Below are 27,225 nucleotides of genomic sequence, written 5' to 3'. Positions count from 1 at the left end.
ATAGCTATTAAATACAGTTTCGGACAATCATTTTAGATTTTAGTGCATCACAGTTGGAACCTCTGTTGATCTTCAATAAAGTGTTAGCTGAGAAAATGCGACAGGTTGATTATAAAACAAGACAAAGCCCCATCTTGATTAAATGTGTTGTTGTAGCTCAGCACTTTCATGAAAAAGACTCTTGTTTACTTGTTCAGTTTCTGTTCCAAATGATGAAAATTGACACATAGAGTCTTGTAACATTCTCAAGGAAATATTCATTTCTGTTAACTGTATGATGCTTATTAAGACAGGAAGTAGACTCAGGTCGTTTGGAATGACTTTCAACAAAGGCTAAAATTAAGAGAGGCTTGTAGATAATCGGGAAACACACCTTGCCACTACTCAAACTTTTGAGTTAATTGCACTTGAGGTTATTGCTATGTATCAGCTATCTTTTCTTCTTCATGATTAGATGTGAGCATTTCAGTGAAAAAAAGGAAAAGTTGGGTTGATAAAAGGATCTGTGAACTGAAAGCTCTTCAATCCACTTGTGAGACAACATTAACAACAAAATAATAGAGGGAAAACTATATATCTTCTGTTAAACCACAAATCTTGATCCATGTCTGAATTCATTCTGCTAGTTCATTAACACATTTTTTGTTGAATATGATAAAAATAATAAAAGCTGTTTGTTCAACAATATAACTTCTTGTCCTTTGGGCCCTAGATTAAGAAGAAACAGCAAGATGTGCTTGGTTTCTTAGAAGCTAACAAAATAGGATTTGAAGAAAAAGATATTGCAGCCAATGAAGAGAATCGGAAGTGGATGAGAGAAAATGTACCTGAAAACAGTCGACCAGCCACAGGGTACCCCTTGCCACCTCAAATTTTCAATGAAAGCCAGTACCGTGGGGTAAGGAACCAATTAAAATTCTTGTTTTTTTTTTAAAATGGATTGCCTCAAACCCATCCACTTTCTTTTACTCCCACCCCATATCTACATACAGTCATTTCTCCTGTTCATCCTCTACATCCATCCTAGGCAGCTAGGGTATTTTGCCTTCTACTAGAAGGCAAATGGATGAGTCATTCACCAAAAAATTATCTGTGAATGTATAAGTACAGACCAGAGCATTTATATTATTTCTGGTATGTCCATGAAGAAGCCACTGTGAGCTGTTTTACTTATTTAGATTATTTAGATTATTTAGATTAAAATTAGTTTAAAAAGAGGAATATCTCAGTTTCTGCTTCAAGGTAGTAAAACTTTTATTTGAGTATTATTAATGAATTTTCTTAAAATTTTGAGTTAGCTAATTGAACTAATGTATGGATGAGGGAAACAGGAGTAGAGTTTTTACTTTTTGACTGGTGCTTTCAAGTTTGTCATCTTGGTTAGCCTTCATTTACACCATGAAGTAGTTCCCTTCAATGTTCATTCACTGTGTATTTAAGTAACATTTGTAGCCTGTGGCCACTCTAGGTACCATGGCAAGTACAAGTATGTATAAAACAAAACCTCTTTTCTTAAAGAGCTGATTGGGAGTGTTGTGTGGGTAGAATCAAACACACCTGAAACAGAGAGAGTGGTTATGAGGCCACATCCATGTGATGACATGGTACAGAAAGCATATGTAAGGGCTATAGGAATTTCCAGTAAAGAACTGTTTGCTTTGCTGTGTCCTCAGAGTTAGCATAATTGAGGAACAAATGTTTTTAGAGCCAGCAATCCAAATCTTCTAACTCATGTGTTTATATGGGAGTGAGAAGGAGAACACCTAGGGGAGGGTATGGCAAAATTGAGAAGTTCATTAGCATAAAATATTTTCTCTGTGAATTGAATTTGTCACTTCTGAGGAGGGGCCAGAAGATTTCTTCTGCTGCTGCAAACAGGGCCAATGTGTAAAGACATATTATGTAGATAAGGAAAAGACAATTAGGCTATTCATTTAGATGCTGAAACCTCAGTGCTTCTATATTTGAAATTTCTGCAAATTGTCAACTCTCAGGGGCTGAAACAGGCCTCAGAGGTCATCCAGTCCAATCTAAGCCAGCATATATTGTCTTAATCTCTCCTTTTTGAAGCAGGAATTTCAATTTGTTTGACTTTTTAAAAGAAACACATTTTGGGTTATAAAGGTGATGTTTGAGAAGCCAAATTTACCTGGTTTATTTCTCCCTCGGAAGCCATACTATAAGGGAATGGAGTATGTTATGGAAAAAAAGGCAAGTATCACTGAGAAATGGGAAGATGAAAAGGAAGGTGCAGGAGGTGAGATGCAAATCAAACAAATATTTGTTAATGGAAAAGGAATCCATTCTCTATTGAGTGCCTGCTGTGTGCCAGGCACTGAGTTAGGAGTTTCATAACAATAATTAAGATTTGGCCCTATACAGACGTTAGGGAGAAAAGTGTATAGCAACCGTTCATAGAAAGCATATTATATGTCAGCTATTGTGCTACATACTTTATGTGTACTATATTAATCAGTTCTCATACTAATCTCATGAGGTGTAGAGATTGTTATTCCTGTTTCATAGATGAAGATATTGAGGCCTAGAAGAGGTTAACTAACTTCCTAAATCATACAATTATTAAGTGATGCAGCTAGAATTTAAACTTAGATCTGTCTTATTCTGAAGTTCTTACTCATTCTATTAAACCACTGTGCTGTTAATTTTCCTGTTTACTCAAAGATCCCATCTTCGTTCTTTTCTTGTTTCATTCTGTATTGTGGGAGGCTGACCTCAGCAAATTATATTTCCCAGTGTCCATTGCCAACTGGCTGCCTATTAGGTTTGGCCGGTAATAGGATGCACTGGTTGGATGAGTGGAGGGCAGGAGGAGAGGAAAAGCCAAGGTATCCCCCCTTTTTCTGGAGGTGTCCATGACAGTGGCTACATCTCCTTTGTGGTACCAGCTCTGTAATACTACCTTCTCCACTTTTCCCTTCAGCAGTAGCTGTGGTAGCAGCTTCCTGCTATTTCTAGTCTCTGGGCTGCCTCACCGTCTCCTGTCTGCCTTTCAGCTCTTTAATCTTTTGTAAGTGGTTCTTCATATTAAATTCCCTTGTTTAAACTGTCCCAAGGTTTCTCAACCTTGGCAATACTGATATGTTGGGTTTATGGGGGCTCCCTTGTGCATTGTAGAATGTTTAGCAGCATCCCTGGCTTCTATCCATGAGTGCTAGTAGCACCCTCCCAGTTGTGAAAAAACAAAAATGTTTCCAGATTTTGCGAGACATCCCTGGGGGAAAATTACCTCCTTTTTTAGAATCATTGAGCTATAGCTTAGGTTCTATTTCCAGATTAGGATGTAACTGAAACAATTACCCTGCCAACATAAATGAAGCTCTGCTATAAACGATACAAAATTTTTAAGGGTAATCTATGTTCTGAAAGAGCTTATGCTGTGTATATGAAGAACTAAAGCACATTTTCATGAAATAATTAATATGATACAAATATATGGTAGAATACATTCTGGATTAATGTTATTGGAATCCCAAATATGTAAATAAAGTATATTTTCCTCAAGAGAATTCCTATAGAAGAAGCAGACTATGTTTTGTTTACTCTTGTATTCTTAGCACCAGGAACAGTGATTGGCATGTAGTAGGTGCTCAATACATATTTGTACAATAAATTAATTAATCCTGATTAATTGAGAAGATGATATTCTTTTCTCTCAGAGCTACAAATCTGTTTCTGTGTGCTAAGTTCAGGGCCAACAAATAATGTACTGTGATTCCCCAAACACCTGAAGCAGAGATAACTAGATTACCCTACATAGTATTTTATGATCAGATTTCAATGTATTTGAAGATCTACTTTCTTTCACATGAGTTTAAAGATTGACACAGACTGTTTTTATTGATTTGATTATAGTAAGAAATGTCTCTTGTATAACTGTTACGTTCTTTTAACTAGCATTTTGAGGTTACTTCCAAGTGGCTGAGTATAGATATGATGTATATTGCTTGTTTACCTTGAGTAACTTATAGGTCATGTGTCTCAGTATGGATTTTGTATCAAGATCCAGTTAGTTTCACTTTTGAATAGTGAGTTTAAAGAATATAGGAGGCTGGTCATAAATGCCTGTTGTTTATGATTTAATCCTTTGTCAACATCTAGGGTACACAAAAAGATGCTTTGAGACAATCCTTGAGGAGATCTCTGTGGCTCTAAACCATACTGACTGTGTTAAAAGAGTCCCTAAATGAGAGAAATTCTGATGTTTCTTGAGTTAGGGGTCAGATTTAGGGTCATCAATGGCTTGAGAGGCCGTAAACTTTATACCTCCAGATCCTCCAAGTACCAGGAACTATATATGCTAGAAAAGAACCTTGTAATTGGTGATCTGTTGGTGAGGCAATCTCTACAGAAATTATGAGCCAGCAAATTATGAGTTCATTTTACCTCTAATAACTCAGCCAAAATGCCAAGCTTATCTCTGTGTTTTTGCGTTTTTTTAGAGAAATTTTGAAACACTTTATTATTTTTTTAATTTTTTAAATTTTTTTGGCCATGCCATGAGGCATTTGGGATCCCCGACCAGGGATAGAAACTGTTCCCCCTGCATTGGAAGGGCAGAGTCTTAACCACTGGACCACCAGGGAAGTCCCTCTCTGTGTGTTTTAAGTCAAACAAACTAAGGCCAGGTATAGACAATGGCTGTGTTTTCTAAGTATATTTGCTATTTATTATATGTCATAGTCAAATGTAGGCAGTTCGGTTGTTACTTTTGGAGCATGCATGGTGGTTTAGAGGATGACAATGGGAAGCCCAACTGAATTTAGTCACGTGAAGCTTTTATTGGATCCCCGGATTGTTTGCTCTTCCAGTCATATTTCATGAAAATCTCATACCCTTCCTCTGAACACAGCACAGATTTACTATTCTTATGGCCATGGGATAGCTAAAATCTGGTCTGCTGTAGGTTCTGAGGGCATCTCTACCTTAATGAATAATGCAAGAGAAATAATGGCAAACTGGAACAATAGCCTCCTCCCAAAAGTAAGCAACATCTTACTGGCAAATAGTTGGCTGCTTTGGGCTATGGAGAAAGCTGCTTGCCCTGAGGCAGATTTAAGTTCTATGCAGTATGAAATAAGTCCTTTTGCTATTTCTGTCTCACAGATCAGCATATCTTCTAACCCACATTAGTTGAGATCCAATGAGCCTTGACTCTTTACTACTCCTTCCAGAATTCTAGCATTATTGAAGTTAGCTAGCCTGTTTGCCTTCAAAGATATTGACCAGTCAGATAATTTTGAATTAATTTCCCCTTTTCTTTCCTTTGTTGGTTGTATATTGCTAATTCTTGTTGCCTTCTTTTATCAAGGACTATGATGCCTTCTTTGAAGCCAGAGAAAATAATGCAGTGTATGCCTTTTTAGGCTTGACAGCCCCACCTGGTTCAAAGGTATGATTCATTTTTCCCCTTCTTTATAGGCCATTTTATTGCTGCTGGGTTTGTTTAATCAGTAAGATTTGCACTTTATTAAGTACTCAGATTCAGCCAGAGGCAGTGCAACATAGCTAAAAGGAAATGTCCCTGCTCCGCATACACTTAATCCCTAGTAGGGAAGACAGATGTGCATAATTAAATACATAAAGTATGTGGATAGAAGGTAGGCCGAGTGACTTCCCTATCAAGCTGCCCAAGGCAGCAAATTTCTCATTGACCCATTCACAAATAAGTGGTTAACAATTTTAAAGACACCATTATTCCAGTTGCCATGTATGGTATTACGTGGACAGAAAGCATCTTAGTTCAAAGTAATCTTCTTGTCAGTATCTATTGTCCTTGTGTGACATCAAATGCTAGAGTCACCTATTCAAATTAACTAAGAGCATTTGAGTATCAAAACTCATCACTAAATTGCTGGCTGAATTTGGAGCTTTTCCCCTGCCAACAACAAATTAATTTTTCAAGTGGTGGTGTTCCCAGGGAAGATCATACAAAGAAAAATATAAAAAATTAAGTTGCCTGTTTAAAAAAATGTCTCAGAGCTATGGACTTTAAATATACGTTTGCCTTTTACCATATTTCTTCTCCACAAAGGCTGGTTTAATCAAAGTGTATGTCCCCTGCTCTATCATTTTACATTTTGTTCTCAGAAGCTAATTTTTGTTAAACAGATTCTTCTAACTCCAGCTCCTTCTCCAGTTTTGAGAGTCTGTGTTATTGTCTGTATTTTCACTAGAGACTGTTTAGAGGCATTGTTGTCTGAGTCACTATGAAATTCCGTTTTCTTGCCAAACTTTCTTTTCCCATGGATAAAATGTCTTATTTTAGGCTTTGTATAATTTAAGTTGTAGGAAATCTTAGGTAAGGCATTTTTATTTAAACAAGTTAGTAAAACCCAAGTTAAGTCATTGATTTCAGTGCATATTGGAGGAAGTATAAAAGGAAAGATAGTCTGTTTTCTGTGACTGATGACTCTCTTTCCTTCAGTGAAAAGTATGAGCCATTCATTCATTTATTCATTCAATAAATATTTACTGAGTGTCAAACATTGACTTGATACTGATGATAGGGCAAATACGGAGAATACAACATAATCTCTACCTTCAAAGTGTTTATAACCTAGTGAGGAACATGTATATGAATAATTATACAACAAATATGTCTACAAATAATTATGATATAGTATGGTAAATTTTGTATGGTTGGTATGAATAAAGTACAGTAAGCATCCAAAGGAAATAATCATAAATTACTACTAAGGAGTTTGGGGAAGGTTCCACAGAGGAATTGGCATTTGAGCTGTTACGGATTCTAAAACACTGAAGTAACACTAGGCGTCTTTCACAGTGGCTGCAATAGGAACCACTGCATTGGGATGTACCTGCACCCAATGGTATGTTCAGGGAGCAGAGTATAATTCAACATGAATCTACTATAGAACATATTAAATAAGGGAGATGCATTAGGAGGTAATATTGGCTAGGTAGGGTGGGGCCAGATTATGAATACTGTGCTAGATACTTTCGGCTTTATTCTCTAGGCATCTAAAAGCCATGGTAGGGAATGAGAGAAGACAATGATGTGATTATCTTTGTATTTTAAGATGTGATTTGATCTATGTCTCAAGAAAATAAATTTGGCAGATGTGTGGATTGTGAAACATTGGAGAAATGAGATATTAGAGATGGGCTGACCCATTAGAGTGTTCCTTAAGAGTCCAGAAAAGCAATGGAGAAGGCCTAAAGTGGGACTGCAGTTACAGAAAGGAAAAGATGGATTTAGGAGACACAGAAAAATCACTTGTGATAGGATTTGGCAATTTATGAGATGTTTATGTATGGAAAGAACTGGGAAGGATTGAAGCTATCTCTGAGGCTTCTAACCTGGGTGATAGGGAAATGAAGCAAAAGTCATGGAGGAAACAGAAAAGTGAGTGATCCAAGGGAGGAGTTAGTCTTGGAAAAGAGAGGGCATGCAGTTTTCTTCTGAGACTGGATGGAATGAAGAGAGAAGGATAAAAATAGAAATTTTAATGTGTGGGGAGGTTAGGGAAGTTCACATTTGAAAATGTCTTATCTTTAGTATGAGGTAAGAAGAATGATCATCTGCTAGGAGTGATGGGAAATTTGAGAATTGAAAAGATGCATTTGCTGAAAATAAGCTAAAGAGTAGGCGAAGATCATGAATGGAAGGATGGCTGAGCAAGATAAAATTCCCTGTTGAAGTTAGAGTTGATGAGCCCACAGTGGAACCAGTCAGCTTGTTTACAGTGTTTTTTTTTTTTTCATCCTTGTTTAACCCTAGAAGTAGGAATAGAGTAAAAGGACAGCAGATGTTATCAAGGATTGAACTAGAGGGAGCTGATAGATCGGGATAAAGAAAAGAGGTCTGGAATTGACAGTGGAGTTGAAGGGTGGATTGGTAATAGGGAGATTTTGAATGTTAGTATTTAATAGGTTTTCCCCAAGATTAAAAGTGATAAATTTGATATCAGAAGGATGATTTTTCTATCCTTCAGCTCAGCTTTCAGAGTTTTCCCCTTTAATTTAATAGGACAATAAGTCTTCCAGAAAGAACTGGCTGAAAAGAAAGTATACGCAATAAGAAATACAACTAATTAACCCGCATTGGAAAAGTGCATTCATAATAAAAAGAAATGTGATAAAATGAGATACAATATTCATCTGTGAAGTTAACAAAGATAAAACAAAGTGATAATGCTCAGTGCTGAGAAGTGTGCATTAAAACATATTCTCTCATATATTACTGGTGATGATATAAATTGGTACTACTGTTTGAAAACCAAAATAGCAAATATATATCAAGGACCTCAAAAATGTTTATACTTCTTCATCCAGTAATTGTACTGGGTAGTAAGGCCTAATGAAATAATTCATACATGGAAAAGTCTTTATGGATAAAAAAATAAATCAAAATGTTATTTTTAATCTTAAAAAATTTGAAAACAAGTTAAATGTCTAAAAATAGGGTCAACAGAAATGATTTATCCACTGAGTGAACTCATGCTCTCATTAAAAAATGAGAGTTTGTGAAAAGATACATTATAATGAGCTACAGAACTGTTTTTACTGTGTAATTAGCATTCTATTGATAATTACATTTAAAATCTATGTACAGGACAAAAGGAGACTGAAAGGAACCATAGCTAATAATATGAATGTTTTTCTTTTTTCTCCATTTATTTATTTTCCAAATAATTAGAATACATTCTCTTTACATTTAAAAATTATTGAAAGCCAGTGCACTGGAAAGCTTGATTTAAAAGTACCCAATGGCAAATATTTCTATAAGGCAAGGAATCCTCTGTAAGACAAATAATTTTTTTTATTCTTTTGTATATTAGATGCAGTTAAACATGGTATATAAATATTTGCTCTTTACTCTTCTATTAATACAGAAGATAATTTCATAGCACTAGCATTTCTTATATTGCAGTATAGTTGATAGTTTTGATATGGAATAAAATAACTAATATATATATATATATTTTTTTAACATCTTTATTGGGGTATAATTGCTTTACAATGGTGTGTTAGTTTCTGCTTTATAACAAAGTGAATCAGTTATACATATACATATGTTCCCATATGTCTTCCCTCTTGCGTCTCCCTCCCTCCCACCCTCCCTATACCACCCCTCCAGGCTGTCACAAAGCACCGAGCCAATATCCCTGTGCCATGCGGCTGCTTCCCACTAGCTATCTACCTTACTACGTCTGTTAGTGTGTATATGTCCATGACTCTCTCTCGCCCTGTCACAGCTCACCCTTACCCCTCCCCATAACCTCAGTCCGTTCTCTAGGAGGTCTGCGTCTTTATTCCTGACTTAACCCTAGGTTCTTCATGACATTTTTTTTCTTAAATTCCATATATATGTGTTAGCATATGGTATTTGTCTTTTTCTTTCTGACTTACTTCACTCTGTATGACAGACTCTAGGTCTATCCACCTCATTACAAATAGCTCAATTTCATTTCTTTATATGGCTGAGTAATATTCCATTGTATATATGTGCCACATCTTCTTTATCCATTCATCTGTTGATGAGCATTTAGGTTGCTTCCATGACCTAGCTATTGTAAATAGTGCTGCAATGAATATTGGGGTGCATGTGTCTTTTTGAATTATGGTTTTCTCAGGGTATATGCCCAGTAGTGGGATTGCTGGGTCATATGGTAGTTCTATTTGTAGTTTTTTAAGGAACCTCCATACTGTTCTCCATAGTGGCTGAACCAATTCACATTCCCACCAGCAGTGCAAGAGTGTTCCCTTTTCTCCACACCCTCTCCAGCATTTATTGTTTCTAGATTTTTTGATGATGGCCATTCTGACTGATGTGAGATGATATCTTATTGTAGTTTTGATTTGCATTTCTCTAATGATTAATGATGTTGAGCATTCTTTCATGTGTTTGTTGGCAGTCTGTATCTCTTCTTTGGAGAAATGTCTATTTAGGTCTTCTGCCCATTTTTGGATTGGGTTGTTTGTTTTTTTGTTATTGAGCTGCATGAGCTGCTTGTAAATTTTGGAGATTAATCCTTTGTCGGTTGCTTCATTTGCAAATATTTTCTCCCATTCTGAGTGTTGTCTTTTGGTCTTGTTTATGGTTTCCTTTGCTGTGCAGAAGCTTTGAATTTTCATTAGGTCCCATTTGTTTATTTTTGTTTTTATTTCCATTACTCTAGGAGGTGGGTCAGAAAGGATCTTGCTGCGATTTATGTCATAGAGTGTTCTGTCTATGTTTTCCTCTAAGAGTTTGATAGTTTCTGGCCTTACATTTAGGTCTTTAATCCATTTTGAGCTTATTTTTGTGTATGGTGTTAGGGAGTGATCTAATCTCATACTTTTACATGTACCTGTCCAGTTTTCCCAGCACCAGTTACTGAAGAGGCTGTCCTTTCTCCACTGTACATTCCTGCCACCTTTATCAAAGATAAGGTGTCCATATGTGCGTGGGATTATCTCTGGGTTTTCTATCCTGTTCCATTGATCTATCTTTCTGTTTTTGTACCAGTACCATACTGTCTTGATTACTGTAGCTTTGTAGTATAGCCTGAAGTCAGGGAGCCTGATTCCTCCAGCTCCTTTTTTCGTTCTCAAGATTGCTTTGGCTATTCGGGGTCTTTTGTGTTTCCATACAAATTGTGAAATTATTTGTTCTAGTTCTGTGAAAAATGCCAGTGGTAGTTTGATAGGGATTGCATTGAATCTATAGATTGCTTTGGGTAGTAGAGTCATTTTCACAATGTTGATTCTTCCAATCCAAGAACATGGTATATCTCTCCATCTACTTGTATCATCTTTAATTTCTTTCATCAGTGTCTTATAATTTTCTGCATACAGGTCTTTTGTCTCCTTAGGTAGGTTTATTCCTAGATATTTTATTCTTTTTGTTGCAATGGTAAATGGGAGTGTTTTCTTGATTTCACTTTCAGATTTTTCCTCATTAGTATATAGGAATGCCAGAGATTTCTGTGCATTAATTTTGTATCCTGCCACTTTACCAAATTCATTGATTAGCTCTAGTAGTTTTCTGGTAACATCTTTAGGATTCTCTATGTATAGGATCATGTCATCTGCAAACAGTGACAGCTTTACTTCTTCTTTTCTGATTTGGATTCCTTTTATTTCCTTTTCTTCTCTGATAGCTGTGGCTAAAACTTCCAAAACTATGTTGAATAAGAGTGGTGAGAGTGGGCAATCTTGTATTTTTCCTGATCTTAGTGGAAATGCTTTCAGTTTTTCACCATTGAGGATGATATTTGCTGTGGGCTTGTCATATATGGCCTTTATTATGTTGAGGAAAGTTCCCTCTATGCCTACTTTCTGGAGGGTTTTTATCATAAATGGGTGTTGAATTTTATCAAAAGCTTTCTCTGCATCAATTGAGATGATCATATGGTTTTTCTCCTTCAATTTGTTAATATGGTTTATCACATTGATAGATTTGAGTATATTGAAGAATCCTTGCATTCCTGGAATAAACCCCACTTGATCATGGTGTATTATCCTTTTAATGTGCTGTTGGATTCTGTTTGCTAGTATTTTGTTGAGGATTTTTGCATCTATGTTCATCCGTGATATTGGCCTGTAGTTTTCTTTCTTTGTGACGTCCTTGTCTGGTTTTGGTATCAAGGTGATGGTGACCTCGTAGAAGGAATTTGGGAGTGTTCCTCCCTCTGCTATATTTTGGAAGAGTTTGAGAAGGATAGGTGTTAGCTCTTCTCTAAATGTTTGATAGAATTCGCCTGTGAAGCCATCTGGTCCTGGGCTTTTGTTTGTTGGAAGATTTTTAATCACAGTTTCAATTTCAGTGCTTGTGATTGGTCTGTTCATATTTTCTATTTCTTCCTGATTCAGTCTTGGCAGGTTGTGCATTGTTAAGAATTTGTCCATTTCAACCAGATTGTCCATTTTATTGGCATAGAGTTGCTTGTAGTAATCTCTCATGATCTTTTTTATTTCTGCAGTGTCAGTTGTTACCTCTCCTTTTTCATTTCTAATTCTATTGATTTGAGTCTTCTCCCTTTTTTTCTTGATGAGTCTGGCTAGTGGTTTTTCTATTTTGATTATCTTCACAAAGAACCAGCTTTTAGTTTTATTGATCTTTGCTATTGTTTCCTTCATTTCTTTTTCATTTATTTCTGATCTGATTTTTATGATTTCTTTCCTTCTGCTAGCTTTGGGGATTTTTTGTTCTTCTTTCTCTAATTGCTTGAGGTGCAAGGTTAGGTTGTTTATTTGAGATGTTTCCTGCTTCTTAAGGTGGGCTTGTATTGCTATAAACTTCCCCCTTAGAACTGCTTTTGCTGCATTCCATAGGTTTTGGGTCGTTGTGTCTCCATTGTCATTTGTTTCTAGGTATTTTTTGATTTCCTCTTTGATTTCTTCAGTGATCACTTCATTATTAAGTAGTGTATTGTTTAGCCTCCATGTGTTTGTATTTTTTACAGATCTTTTCTTGTAATTGATATCTAGTCTCATGGCGTTGTGGTCAGAAAAGATACTTGATACAATTTCAATTTTCTTAAATTTACCAAGGCTTGATTTGTGACCCAAGATATGATCCATCCTGGAGAATGGTCCATGAGCACTTGAGAAAAATGTGTATTCTGTTGTTTTTGGATGGAATGTCCTATAAATATCAATTAAGTCCATCTTGTTTAATGTATCATTTAAAGCTTGTGTTTCCTTATTTATTTTCATTTTGGATGATCTGTCCATGGGTGAAAGTGGGGTGTTTAAGTCCCCTACTATGAATGTGTTACTGTCGATTTCCCCTTTTATGGCTGTTAGTATTTGCCTTATGTATTGAGGTGCTCCTATGTTGGGTGCATAATTATTTACAATTGTTATATCTTCTTCTTGGATCGATCCCTTGATCATTATGTAGTGTCCTTCTTTGTGTCTTTTAATAGTCCTTATTTTAAAGTCTATTTTGTCTGATATGAGAATTGCTACTCCGGCTTTCTTTTGGTTTCCATTTGCATGGAATATCTTTTTCCATCACCTTACTTTCAGTCTGTATGTGTCTCTAGGTCTGAAGTGGGTCTCTTGTAGACAGCATATATAAGGGTCTTGTTTTTGTATCCATTTAGCCAATCTGTGTCTTTTGGTGGGACATTTAGTCCATTTACATTTAAAGTAATTATCGATATGTGTGTTCCTATTCCCATTTTTTAAATTGTTTTGGGTTCGTTATTGTAGGTTTTTTCCTTCTCTTGTGTTTCTTGTCTAGAGAAGTTCCTTTAGCATTTGTTGTAAAGCTGGTTTGGTGGTGCTGAACTCTCTCAGCTTTTGCTTGTCTGTAAAGGTTTTAATTTCTCCATTAAATCTGAATGAGATCCTTGCTGGGTAGAGTAGTCTTGGCTGCAGGTTTTTCTCCTTCATCACTCTCAGTATGTCTTGCCACTCCCTTCTGGCTTGTAGGGTTTCTGCTGAGAGATCAGCTGTTAACATTATGGGGATTCCCTTATGTGTTATTTGTTGTTTTTCCCTTGCTGCTTTTAATATGCTTTCTTTGTATTTAATTTTTGACAGTTTGATTAATATGTGTCTTGGCGTATTTCTCCTTGTATTTATCCTGTATGGGACTCTCTGTGCTTCCTGGACTTGATTAACTATTTCCTTTCCCATATTAGGGAAGTTTTCAACTATAATCTCTTCAAATATTTTCTCAGTCCCTTTCTTTTTCTCTTCTTCTTCTGGAACCCCTATAATTCGAATGTTGGTGCGTTTAATGTTGTCCCAGAGGTCTCTGAGACTGTCCTCAGTTCTTTTCATTCTTTTTTCTTTATTCTGCTCTGCAGTAGTTATTTCCACTATTTTATCTTCAAGGTCACTTATCCGTTCTTCTGCCTCAGTTATTCTGCTATTGATCCCATCTAGAAGACTTTTAATTTCATTTATTGTGTTGTTCATCATTGCTTGTTTCATCTTTATTTCTTTTAGGTCCTTGTTAACTGTTTCTTGCATTTTGTCCATTCTATTTCCAAGATTCGGATCATCCTTACTATCATTATTCTGAATTATTTTTCAGGTAGACTGCCTATTTCCTCTTCATTTGTTAGGTCTGGTGCATTTTTATCTTGCTCCTTTATCTGCTGTGTGTTTTTCTGTCTTCTCATTTTGCTTATCTTACTGTGTTTGGGGTCTCCTTTTTGCAGACTGCAGGTTCGTAGTTCCCGCTGTTTTTGATGTCTGTCTCCAATGGCTAAGGTTGGTTCAGTGGGTTGTGTCGGCTTCCTGGTGGAGGGGACTAGTGCCTGTGTTGTGGTGGATGAGGCTGGATCTTGTCTCTCTAGTGGGCAGGTTCACGTCTGGTGGTGTGTTTTGGGGTGTCTGTGGCCTTATTATGATTTTAGGCAGCCTCTCTGCTAATGGGGGTGTTGTGTTCCTGTTTTGCTAGTTGTTTGGCATAGGTTGTCCAGCACTGTGGCTTGCTGGTCGTTGAGTGAAGCTGAGTGCTGGTGTTAAGATGGAGGTCTCTGGGAGATTTTTGCCGTTTGATATTATGTGGAGCTGGGAGGTCTCTTTTTGACCAGTGTCCTGAAGTTGGCTCTCCTACCTCAGAGGCAGAGCCCTGACTCCTGTCCGGAGCACCAAGAGCCTTTCATCCACACAGCTCAGAATAAAAGGGAGAAAAAGTAGAGAGAATTATTATAAGTATGAGGAAAGAAAGAAGGAAAGGAGGGAAGGAAGGAAGGAAGAAAGAAAGAAAGAAGGAAAGAAGGAAAGAAGGGAGGGAGAGAGGGAGGGAGGAAGGAAGGAAGGAGGGAAAGAAGGAAAAAAGAAAGAAAGAAGATACAGTAAAAATAAAATAAAGTATAATAAAGTTATTGAATTAAAAAATTCTTATTTAGAAAAAGAAATAGGGACGGATAGAACCTTAGGACAAATGTTGGAAGCAAAGCTATACAGACAAAATCTTACACAGAAGCATACACATACACCCTCACTAAAAGAGGTAAAAGGGGAAAAATCATAAATCTTGCTGTCAGAGACCACCTCCTCAATTTGGGATGATTCGTTGTCTAAAGGAGGGAAGGAAGGAAGGAAAGAAAGAAAGAAAGAAAGAACGAAGGTAAAATATAATAACGTTATTAAAATTAAAATTATTAAGAAAAAAAATTTTAAAAAAAACCATGGACGGATAGAACCCTAGGACAAATGGTGGAAGCAAGACTATACAGACAAGATCTCACACAGAAACATACACATATACATTCACAAAAAGAGGAAAGGGGAAAAAAATATCATAGATCTTGCTCCTAAAGTCCACTTCCTTAATTTGGGATGATTGGTTGTCTATTCAGGTATTCCACAGATGCAGGGTATATCAAGTTGATTGTGGAGCTTTAATCCGCTGCTTCTGAGGCTGCTGGGAGAGATTTCCCTTTCTCTTCTTTGTTCTCACAGCTCACAGGGGCTCAGCTTTGGATTTGGCCCTGCCTCTGCGTGTAGGTCGCTGGAGGGCGTCTGTTTTTTGCTCAGATAGGACGGGGTTAAAGGAGCCGCTGATTCGGGGGCTCTGGCGCACTCAGGCCTGCGGGGAGGGAGGGGCACGGAGTGCGGGGCGGGCCTGTGGCGGCAAAGGCCGACGTGACTTTGCACCAGCCTGAGGCCCGCCGTGCGTTCTCCCGGGGAAGTTGTCCCTGGATCCCGGGAACCTGGCAGTGGCGGGCTGCACAGGCTCCGCGGAAGAGGGGTGTGGAGAGTGACCTGTGCTCGCACACAGGCCCCTTGGTGGCGGCAGCAGCAGCCTTAGCGTCTTCCGCCCGTCTCTGGGATCCGCGCTTTTAGCCACGGCTTGCGCCCGTCTCTGGGGTTCGTGCTTTTAGCCGCGGCTCGCGCCCGTCTCTGGAGTTCCTTTAAGCAGCGTTCTTAAACCCCTCTCCTCACGCACCAGGAAACAAAGAGGGAAGAAAAAGTCTCTTGCCTCTTTGGCAGGTGCAGACTTTTCCCCGGACTCCCTCCCGGCTAGCCGTGGTGCACTAACCCCTTCAGGCTATGTTCAAGCCGCCAACCCCAGTCCTCTCCCAGCGCTCCATCCGAAACCGAAACCCGAGCCTCAGAGCCTCAGCTCGCAGCCCCGCCCGCCCCAGCGGGTGAGCAGACAAGCCTCTCGGGCTGGTGAGTGCCGGTCGGCACCGATTCTCTGTGCGGGAATCTCTCCGCTTTGCCCTCCGCACCCGTTGCTGTGCACTCCTCCGCGGCTTCGAAGCTCCCCCCTCCGCCTCCCGCAGACTCCGCCCGCGAAGGGGCTTCCTAGTGTGTGGAAACTTTTCCTCCTTCACAGCTCCCTCCCACTGGTGCAGGTGCCATCCCTATTCTTTTGTCTCTGTTTTTTCTTTTTTTCTTTTGCCCTACCCAGGTACGTGGGGAGTTTATTGCCTTTTGGGAGGTCTGAGGTCTTCTGCCAGCCTTCAGTAGGTGTTCTGTAGGAGTTGTTCCACGTGTAGATGTATTTCTGGTGTATCTGTGGGGAGGAAGGTGATCTCCGCGTCTTACTCTTCCGCCATCTTCCTCTCCATTCTCTAACTGATATATTTTTACTAAAAAATAAAAATCCAGTGATATTCATGTTGAGAGGAATACCACTCCTCTGGAAAAGCCATGTTCACTAGTAGGTTGAGGGTATAGAACATGCTGGTTAAAGAAGTGTTCTTATTGGCTTTGGTTAAACCACCTAGCTTTAGGGAGGGGCCATGAAAATCTGCTTCTGCTGTGAGATTTGAAGCATTCCTATTTCCAGTAAGCCCATCCCATTTTATTGCATCTCCAAGAGAAACTGTATGTTAATAACACTTAGCTGTGGTGTTGGTCTTAGTGACTAGGCAGAAAGTGGAAAGGAAAACGTTAGGAAAGAAGTCTGGATACCTGCAATGGACTAAGCATTGAGCTACACTGTTCACATTCATCTCATTTTATCTTTACTTCGTCCTTATGAGCTAGGTGTCCTCAATACCATTTTACAGAGGAGGAAACTAATGATTAGATAATTTAAGTAATTTGTCCAAGGCTACATAATAATTCAGTAGCAGATATGGAATTTGAACCCGGGATTATCTAACTCAAAACCAATGCATTTATAGAATGATGTATATAGTGGGAGTAGAGGGTGAGAACACATCATATGCCTGTTTCTAGAGCTCTCTGGTTGATTAAATAACTCATGATACTATAAATACTGACTACTTACTTTTAGATAATAATAAAGCTTGTAGCACAATTTACATATTTGATGAATAAAACACAATTAGAAAAGTAAATAATTTAAATATGATGTATTCTTAAATACAAATTACAAAGAAGTTTGAATTGCCTTTTGTTTTGGATTTTTATGCTGGTAATTTCTTCCATTAAAAAGGATAAGTGAGAGCTAAGGAATTTATGACAAATTACAACAAAGATTGATAAGTGTAACTTTAGGGAACTAGGCTGTCTCCAAAATACTAGTTACTCAGAGGCATTACGTGCTCATAAGAAGAAGGACTTCACATTATCATGTGTTCATATTTTTATACCACTGCTTCCCCACCTATATATGCTATGCTATTGAGGGGTTTTATTTATTTTTATTTTTTATATTAATTTATTTATTTATTTTTAGCTGTGTTGGGTCTTCGTTTTGGTGCACAGGATTCTCACTGTGGTGGCTTCTCTGATTGCGGAGCATGGGCTCTAGGCATGCGGGCTTCAGTAGTTGTGGCACGTGGGCTCAGTAGTTGTGGCTTGCGGGCTCTAGAGCACAGGCTCGGTAGTTGTTGCGCATGGGCTTAGTTGCTCCACGGCATGTGGGGTGTTCCTGGACCAGGACTCGGACCCGTGTCCCCTGCATTAGCAGGCGGATTCTTAACCACTGTGCCACCAGGAAAGCCCCACTGAGGGGTTTTAGTATAAAATTCACTGTGTTGTGTGAGGAAGTTTTTGGAAGCTTGTTCTATAAAATGAAACAAAATACATAATGTGGGTCTAAGATATATTCATTTAGACAGCCAAACACCATGTTAGAAATTTCAAAAGAGCTTAGGGAAGTTTGTTTTTGGTTTTTGACTAAGAGTTTTGGAAGGTGAGTCAGTAGTGTATTACATATGTTTTGTTAAGGATGTATTAAGAATGAATTACACTGTCCTCTGGTTTCCATCTTTCTATCATTTCTACCTCTCTCTCTTTTTTTTTTTGGTAAAAATATAGCATCTTTTTGTTTGTTTGTTTTTTCCCCTTCTTCTGGGGTTAGCATTAGAGGCTTATTTTGGAATATGCAGCTGCTGTCACTCCTCCTGAGACTGTCAAGTACTCAATTAGTGACAGATGTTTAGAGTGACATTGTCTAGCATACATGATTTCTACAGCTCAAGTCTGAGGTTTCTTTCACCAGAGTCACTCTTGCCACCCATCCTTATTTCCAGAAACTTTCCTTGACGTGTATTTTGTGTCAAGTACTATATTAAGTGCCAGAGCACACCTATAGGTCAGAGTTCCTATGCTAGAAGTACTCACCATCCACAGGAATAGAAAGACAACCTTACCTCTTCGAGCCTACTGCCATGAAATTTAAAAGCAACAATACTTTGGCAAATAACACATTTTCTAAGTAGCTTAATCCTTAAACAAAACTCACGTGACTGTAACTATAGGTGACAATGTTTTTGAACACTTAATTTTTGTGAAAAATCATTCAAAATGGAACTTAGCTACTTTTAAATAAAATGTCAACTATAATTGTAAATCACTTGCTTTTATGGAATTATAGACAGTCCTCTATGACATCTGTTTCTAGGCAGAAGTTTCTATTTTTTAATTTTTCTATTAAGAATTTTTAAGCAGTCTTTTCTGGCGGCTATTTTTCTGATTTTGAATATTCTTAGCAATTTGAGGTAATATAGTCTAACCAAAATACACACGGATGCCTGCTTTGTGATATTTAAATCTGTGTTGTTTGTTTTTCATTTCAGGAAGCAGAAGCTCAGGCAAAGCAGCAAGCATGAACCTTAAACATTCTGCCTTAAGCATCCTGACAAAGGAGTCTCCACTGCTTTTTATAAAATAGCAAAATTATCTTGGCTTCAAATGAAATAGGCTTAATGTTGAAATAATAGATAGTTGTTGTTTTCACATGCAAACAATCAAAATGAATACATAATTAAAATGTGAACATTATGATGAGGAGAATGGGAGATGAACTTAAAATTTTAAGAGGTGTCATGGAATAGTATTGTTGTCTGCTAAGGCATTTTATGTACTTCAGTGATTTTAAAAAGCAAACACCTGTTCCCTTTTTTGATATTATTATTGCAGCTTAAGTATATCTGTAACTCTACATTAAGTAACTTTAAAAGATGAGTGAGAAAGAAAGAATCTGTCTCTTGTTCCCAAATTGCCTCAATTTTAGTGAACAAAAGTATGTACCTTTTTGATGTGAAATTATTGTGATTAAAAAGTAGTTGCAGATAATGTTTATGATATGTCAGACATTGTAATTTCTGATGGTAATTATAACATTTACATTCTTTTGTAGTTAAAACTTCTATGTACTGAACCACAGGTTTTCTAGGCTTCTAAATGTAGCCTTTCATTGCATGTTTCAGTGATCGGAACAGATGACCTCCCACCAAAATAAAGATGTATTCAGTTGACAAATTTCTTGCTTAACTACACAGCTATGATGCAATCATGTTACTAAGTTGCTTGCCCCAGTGAAATATGCATATGTATGCTATGGAAGTATGATGGCAAATAAGTAAAAACGGCATCCTTTTGCAAAGAGTTCAGACTTTTTTTTTTTTTTTTTTTTTTTTTGTGGTACGTGGGCCTCTCACTGTTGTGGCCTCTCCCGTTGCGGAGCACAGGCTCCAGACACGCAGGCTCAGTGGCCATGGCTCATGGGCCTAGCCACTCTGCAGCATGTGGGATCTTCCCAGACCGGGGCACGAACCCATGTTCCCTGCATCGGCAGGCGGACTCTCAATCACTGCGCCACCAGGGAAGCCCCAGAGCTCAGACTTTTAATTAAATATTTTAAAATAGGTTGGAACTCATTTTTCCCCTTTTAAAACCACTTGTGATCACGAATGCCACTATCTCTCAGATATTTGATCTTTTGGTTTCAGCTTAGGCATATATTGTATGAGTACATTAATCTAAGCAGAGAAAATCTTTTCTATGCCTCTATTCCAGTGAATAGTGTAAGTATCAGATAAAAGGATCAATTTAAAAATGTTAATTTTGAAAACTTCTAAGAAGATAAGAAACATTATGGCCTAAATCACCCAGAAGACACATATATTGTACTTTAGTTCCACATTAATATTGTACTTTAGTTTCACATTACTAAAAGCAAACACCTTTTACTTTAAATTACTTTATCATATCATTTGATGTATGCAAGTCTGTGCTCTTTGCCAAAATCAATATACAATGAAGACATGGCTTTGTTTACTGAGATTCAAACATGATGCAATGCTTTAAAATAAACTCAGTACTGTCAGAAACATAATTTTTGTGTTCGTGTTCATGGAGTTTCTAAATAGTGTAATAATAATTTTAGAAGGGTAATATATTTTTTAGATGGTGGGGAAGGAGAAAAGAGAAAATAATAGAAAGAAAACAATTTGAATAAACTTTCTAAATTTCCTATTTAGGACTCTGAATTTTGCAATACACACTAGAATCAAACAACTAATCCATTTTTTTGTGTACAAAAATATGCTATGGAGAACTCTAAAGTAAACAAGGTATCTTGTAATAAATTCTGGAAAATGCTAAAACATTTTTCAATATTTTCTCCTGAGCTATATCAAATGCAGATGATGATACTTGCAATATTTTATGTGGGCATTTTTACTTTAATATCAAATAAGTTAACACTGTCAAAAATAGACATTCTTTAAAAACAGATGACATTTTTGAGATGTGTATATCTACTAGACTATACCTTACAATTAGCATATATGTATATTTAAAGTAAAATGTTTTATTGAGTCTTGCCAAATTGAAATCTTTCTTTTTGTCAGCTGAATACTATATGTCCTGTAGATACAAGAAAAGCAAGTGAAATTCTGAATATTAGAGAGCTGCCTTCAAGGCTATGCTGAGGCCCCCCCCCCACTTTTTAAAATTTTTATTTTATTTATTCATTTTTTGTCTGTGTTGGGTCTTCATTGCTGCACATGGGCTTTCTCTAGTTGTGAGCGGGGGCTACTCTTTGTTGTGGTGCACGGGCTTCTCATTGCAGTGGCTTCTCTTGTTGCAGAGCACAGGCTCTAGGTGTGTGGGCTTCAGTAGTTGTGGCTTATGGGCTCTAGAGCGCAGGCTCAGTAGTTGTGGCACGTGGGCTTAGTTGCTCTGCAGCATGTGGGATCTTCCCGGACCAGGGATCAAACCTGTGTCCCCTGCATTGGCAGGTAGATTCTTATCCACTGCGCCACCAGGGAAGACCCTGAGGCCTCTTTTAAGAAGGACTAAAGATGTTGCACTGTCCTAAAGACACACTAAATTCCAAGAGATAGTAGGAAGCTGCAATAACTAAGCCAGTGAAACCAGTACACAAGCCTGAAAGCAAAGCAGCGGGAAGGTGGGGTTTGGGTCTCTGGTATTCCATGAGCAACAGAGCCCCTGCTTTCCTAGATTGCTCTTGATTCAACTTTCTGAGGTTGGGAGTGTATACTCATTTTCTGAGATACCTACTCCCCAAAGTCTCCACCTCCATCGGTGTGCTGGTCTGCTCTGTTCCCTCCAATTACCAAGCAGCACACTAAGCAGGGTAGTAGCATGGTTCCCCACTGTTAAAGCTCTCTTGGTTTCCAGAACCAAGAAACAAGAAGCTTTAGAAACAGCTTCATTAGTAGTAGTAGTAGTAGTATTTAGGGAACAATATATAACCATCTACTTGTATGTATGAAATTAAACCAATATAGATACAGATGTGTGTGTGTGTATGTATATGTATATGTGTGTATATATATATATGTATATATATGTGTATATATATATATATATATTCACACAGCACCATCTACTATGACTCTTGGGGTATGTTAGGGAGTTAAGCAGGATTGCAAAATTCTTTTTGCTCTACTAAGGTTTTCCAGAAATGCCCATAAGGGAAGAGGTTTTTGGAAGCAGGGAGAAAAATTCCTAACTTCCTCCTGACAGGCAGGAACCCCAGGATTGAATGGAATTCCTTGTATCACGTGACTATTCTAGCTGGTGTGGGAAATGCCTTCATTTCCTAATGGCTCATTCAAGCTTCCAGATTATGGAACCTAATGGTGATCATGCAAGAAGTATCTGGAGAGCGGGAGCAGGCATCTTACTCTGCTAGGCAGCCTTTTAAATTAAGATTATTTTCAGCATAAGATGACAGACCACTAAGCGTTTCTCCCATCCCACTTCTGTCACTTGTACTAGAAGAAGTGCTCTTCAGTACCCTTGTTATGACACCCCATAACCTTTATGCTTCATTTTTTAAAACCACTATATGAAATATAAAGGGGATTCCTCTGGACAAAAAAAAAGGATCTAAAAACCCTGCAATTGAGGGGTCTTATATGCAAAGGGATAAATGTTAGTACCCCAAGGAAGAGGACTGTATAAATACAGAGGGGTTTTATATGCATATTAACCTTATTTATAATTTTGGGTCTCTTTATTTCTTCCTGTGGAATTAAGTTAACATCTGGTGTCATTTCTTATTCCAGTATAGCTATATGCCCTTAGGACAACTTCCAGAACTTTCAGTTATTTTTGAATTTTCTTCAGTCAAATTGCTGTTTTGATGGGGGAATTTCTGCCATACTCCTTACTACACCATTACAAAAGCACAGCATGATTGTTTTTCATGATAAAATATATCTCATTTTCTCATTTCCTCCACAAGTTAAAACATTTTAACATTAGTTTTCTTTGGCTCTAACATGCTTGGAATGTACATGGAAATATAGTATGCCTTCAGTCCCTCCAACCTATCATGCCATGGGATTTATGAGAAAAATAAGTTTCCTCAAAGTTTTAGCAAAATGACACAGCCTTAAAAGTAGGTGATCTTCCTAGGTTTCTTATAAAAATATACTGTGGGAAGGTTAACCTCATGACCAAAGTTAAAAATGAAAGGACAAAGAAAAGGTCTCAATTTCAGAAATTGTTCAAGTCATTGAGATTCTTGAAGACCTTGAGTTTAATTCATATTACTACTGGAGTAATTAATTTGCATTACTGCTGAATTAATGTAGGAGAAGAGACAGAGAGACAGAAGTGGGTACTTGTTTTAGCAACTTAATTTCTACTCTCCCACTTTTAAGTAAAGAAAAAAGAGCTACAGAGCATATAGAGCACCTTTTCCTTCTTCACTTTTTTCTTCACTTGAATCCTAATTATTTAGATTGTGACTGGGCATAGTGAAGGCTGTGAATCAACTCTGGGCATTCTGCTAGGTCATATGCCTACATAATTTTACTTAATCTTCACAACAGTCATGAGAAGTAGGTGTAATGGTTAAATTTATGTGTTAATTTGGCTAGGCTAAAATTCCCAGATATTTGGTCAAACACCAGTCTAGATGTTGCTGTGAAAGTATTTTTTTAGATGTGGTCAACATTTAAATCAACAGACTGAGTAAAACAGGTCACACTCCATACTGTGGGCAGACCTTTTCAAATTAGTTGAAGGCTTTAAGAGAAAAAGATCTAGACCTCCTGAGGAAGAAGGAATTATGCCTCCTGACTGCCTTTGGAATCAAGATTGCAACGTCAACTGTTGCTGGAATTTCCAGCTTGCTGTCCTGCTTTGCAAATTTCAAACTTTCAGACTTGCCAACTACTACAATCACATGAACCAATTATTTTAAATGGATGTATGTGTTTTTTCTATTGGTTCTGTTTCTCTGGAGAACCCTAACTAATACAGTAGATATTATTATCTCCATATTTTTTATGGAAAAACTGAAGTTCTATAACTTGCTTGGGTCACACAGCTGGGAAATGGTAGTTACCTAAGTCTTAGTAACTCTAACATCTGTAGTTTTTCGTCACCCTAAAAATTATCATGAAAGGAATCTTCATTTTCTGCCCATCTCTACTCTTAGGGCCCATATATGAAATAAATACATCTCTGAAAAATTGACTATAAAGTCAAATTCTGGGGCTTGAATACTTTTGTAAAATTTACTTACATTTAAAAATTAAATCCTGGTCCTACTGAATATTGCTGTTGCTATGACAGCATAAAGTCTGAGCTGTGAAATGGAATTCTGAGGCAAATACATGCAAGCAATTTAGAAAAACAAAGAGGAAGTATAGATTTTACTTCAACGATTTTGCTTGTCCAATTTAAATCTGTCTCTTCACTCACAAAGCATTTTGATTCTTATGCTGACTTTATCAGCTCACTCAGGTGAAAAAGTCAAATAAGGTATTGGATTGACAGCTTCTGGCCTGACTTCAATTGATTAAGTCAGTCAAAACAAGCAGGTTTGTTCATATAGATGGAGCTTGGGATAAATTATGGATAATTCCATTTCTTTTCATTTTACTCTCAATAGAGGAAACATATGCAAATCACATGTGGTTTTAGCTATTTCTAAGTATTAGTAAAATATTAAGTGAAAGCATTGGAGAAGACTGTGCATTAAATTTATAATAACTAGCTTGAAGTGGAGGTGGGAAAAACCACAAAGTAAGCACCTGGTATAGTGACTGACACCTCAGCAAGTGGTACATCAGTCTACGTAGCTGATGGCAAATAGCCTTTCCAACTCCATTCTACATATTTTGTTTGCTGCAATGGATTTGATATGCTCTGAGGAAATAAAAAATGCATTCCTGGTCATCAAAGAACTTTGTTTTAAAAATCTTTTTCTCTACATTTTATAATGTCTAAATTTTAAGGTGCTACTATGAGGGGTAATTATAATTAATCATTCAACCCATATTTTTAGTCACATACTGTATATTGATAGCAGGCACATTTTTAGGGGTGAGAATACTGCCATGAACAAGACATTATCTCTACTTTTAAGAAACTAATAGTGTAGTGTGGGATGATGTACAAATTGCTAGACATTTCTAATACAGAAAGGTAAGTGGTTCTAAGAGAAGATTTAGGAGCGATACCTCATTATGTGTTGTATGTAGGAGGTGATCAGGCATACTTTCCTATAGGAAGTGATATATAAACTAAGACATAGAGGCTAAGAAGGAGTTAGGTATAAAAGTAAGGGGAGTGCAGCAGTGTGTTCCCCGGCTTGGATGCGAGAGACATCATGGAGCATTAAAGAAACTATAAGTACATCAGCATGGCTAAGGTAGAGACTATCCGTGGTCAGCACACATATTACAAATGTGAGGGTGCTTGTGATAAGAAGCTAGGGAGGTAGGCAAGTCTTATATATATATGTTTGTTTGTTTTGGCTGCGTTGGGTCTTAGTTGCAGCACGTGGGATCTTTCGTTGCAGTGTGCAGGCTCCAGACCACACGGGCTGTGTAGTTTGCTGCACGCAGGCACTCTAGTTGAGGAATGTGGGCTCAGTAGTTGTGGTGCGCGGGCTTAGTTGCTCTGCGGCGGCATGTGGGATATTAGTTCTGGGACCAGGGATCAAACCCATGTCCCCTGAATTGGAAGGCGGATTCTTTACCACTGGACCACCAAGGAAATCCCTTTAATATATTTTTATTCTTCTTTGAAACTTCCTACTGCCATTATTTGGCAGTCTGCTTTTGTAATGAGTGGTCCATGTAATTTTTTTCAGTTTAAAAATTAATTAATAGATTACTTTTTAGAGCAGTTTTAGGTTTAAAGAAAAATTGAGCAGAAAGCACAGAGCGTTCTCACATATTCCTCTCCATCTCCCAGTTTCCAGTATTATTAACATCTTGCATTATTGGAGTATATTTTGTTATGATTGATGAACCAATATTGATAAATTATTATTTACTTAAGTTCATAGCTTACATTAGGCTTTACTCTGTATTTTACAATTCTATGCGTTTTGACAAATGTGTAATGTCATATCCATTAGAGTGTTATAATGTTACATTACATTACAGTAACATAATAATTTCATTGCCCTAAAAGTCCCTTCTCTTCCACCTATTCATCCCTCCCTCCCTGCCCCATTCAAGTCATTTGATTTTCTATCTGCTCAGAAATTTATTGCATTTACTCATTTACTCATATGCTTTACATTTTACTTGATGTACTTTTTTACTTTTTTAAAAAAATGTTACATTCCTTAAGATTGGAAAGGATTTTAAGAGATCGTGTAGTCCAGGGATGTTAAATAAATTGCCCAAAAGTTTTCCTTACCCATTCCATTGTCCATGGAAAATATTGTTAAAGGATCATAGTGCTCTTTCCTACTGTGCGTCAGAATCCTTCTAAACACATTACTTTAGAAAGGCAATAACACTCACCAGATTTGGCACAAGAGTTAAAACCTATTTGCTACTTTAATCTTTTCTAAACCAACCTCATTTTACCAAAAAGGAAATTGAAATCCAGAAAACTCAATTGATTTACCCTAGGACACAAAGCTGGTAACTTGCAAAATAAGAATATTTTGCAAGTTACGTATTCAAGAGTCTAGGGTTTCTTACTCAATCCAGTGATGTTTCTACTATGCCTCTCTTAGGGTCATCTTGAAAAAGAAGTTGGTGAAGTGACAAAAAAATCATTATAAAGGGCATACTTCAAGATTTTTTTCAAAAACATGCATTTCTATTTCCAATACTGATCACTTCTGGTTACGAAGCAATCACCAGTTAGTGCTTTTTAAAGCTGATCGGTACAACTTTTTCTTCAAGGTAAATATGAAGTAGGTGCCCGGTATGGAAGACATGCACGTGGAGTTTTTCTGATTAAAATAGGTGTGTGTTTATATTTGTATTTGGGGGAATATGAGTCATGCTGGCTCTACTTTCTCCCCCGTACTCTGCCAAACATCAAATAATTCTAGGGAACTCCTAAGACTCTAACAAGAATAGTTTGAAAGCCTTTGCACTAGAGGAACAAGTATTTATGCCTAAGGAATTATTAACTGTATATATTCATACTTTACAATATATTTCCACATCTCAGATACCATATATCTTTTCTTAACACAAAGGCTCATAGACTGATGTATCGATTATCTCCCCAAATTATTCCAACAAATTATTAATGACTCATCTTTATAATGTACTTGATTTAATAAACAGACTTCATATTAGATAATTAAATCAGGTCAAAGCTGCTATAGGAGACTATCTCTGT

The 27,225-nt window shown here is 37.3% G+C and overlaps 1 protein-coding gene across 1 annotated transcript in view; it reads left to right on the top strand.

Annotated features, from left to right (window-relative positions):
* Nucleotides 1–20,476, top strand: part of SH3BGRL (SH3 domain binding glutamate rich protein like) — a 91,698-nt gene extending 71,222 nt beyond the window's left edge. The window contains exons 4-6 of the mRNA XM_019932205.3: nt 713–898; nt 5,330–5,410; nt 18,936–20,476. Of these exons, the coding sequence (XP_019787764.1) occupies nt 713–898; nt 5,330–5,410; nt 18,936–18,968 (300 nt within the window). The 3' untranslated portion in view covers nt 18,969–20,476. The remainder of the gene's footprint in view (nt 1–712; nt 899–5,329; nt 5,411–18,935) is intronic.
* Nucleotides 20,477–27,225: the final 6,749 nt, after the last annotated feature.

The sequence above is a fragment of the Tursiops truncatus genome, chromosome X (assembly GCF_011762595.2).
Source record: "Tursiops truncatus isolate mTurTru1 chromosome X, mTurTru1.mat.Y, whole genome shotgun sequence".
In the NCBI taxonomy this organism is placed as follows: domain Eukaryota; kingdom Metazoa; phylum Chordata; class Mammalia; order Artiodactyla; family Delphinidae; genus Tursiops; species Tursiops truncatus.
Note: the sequence above shows the minus strand (reverse complement) of the source record. Positions and strands in the feature narration are given on the sequence as shown.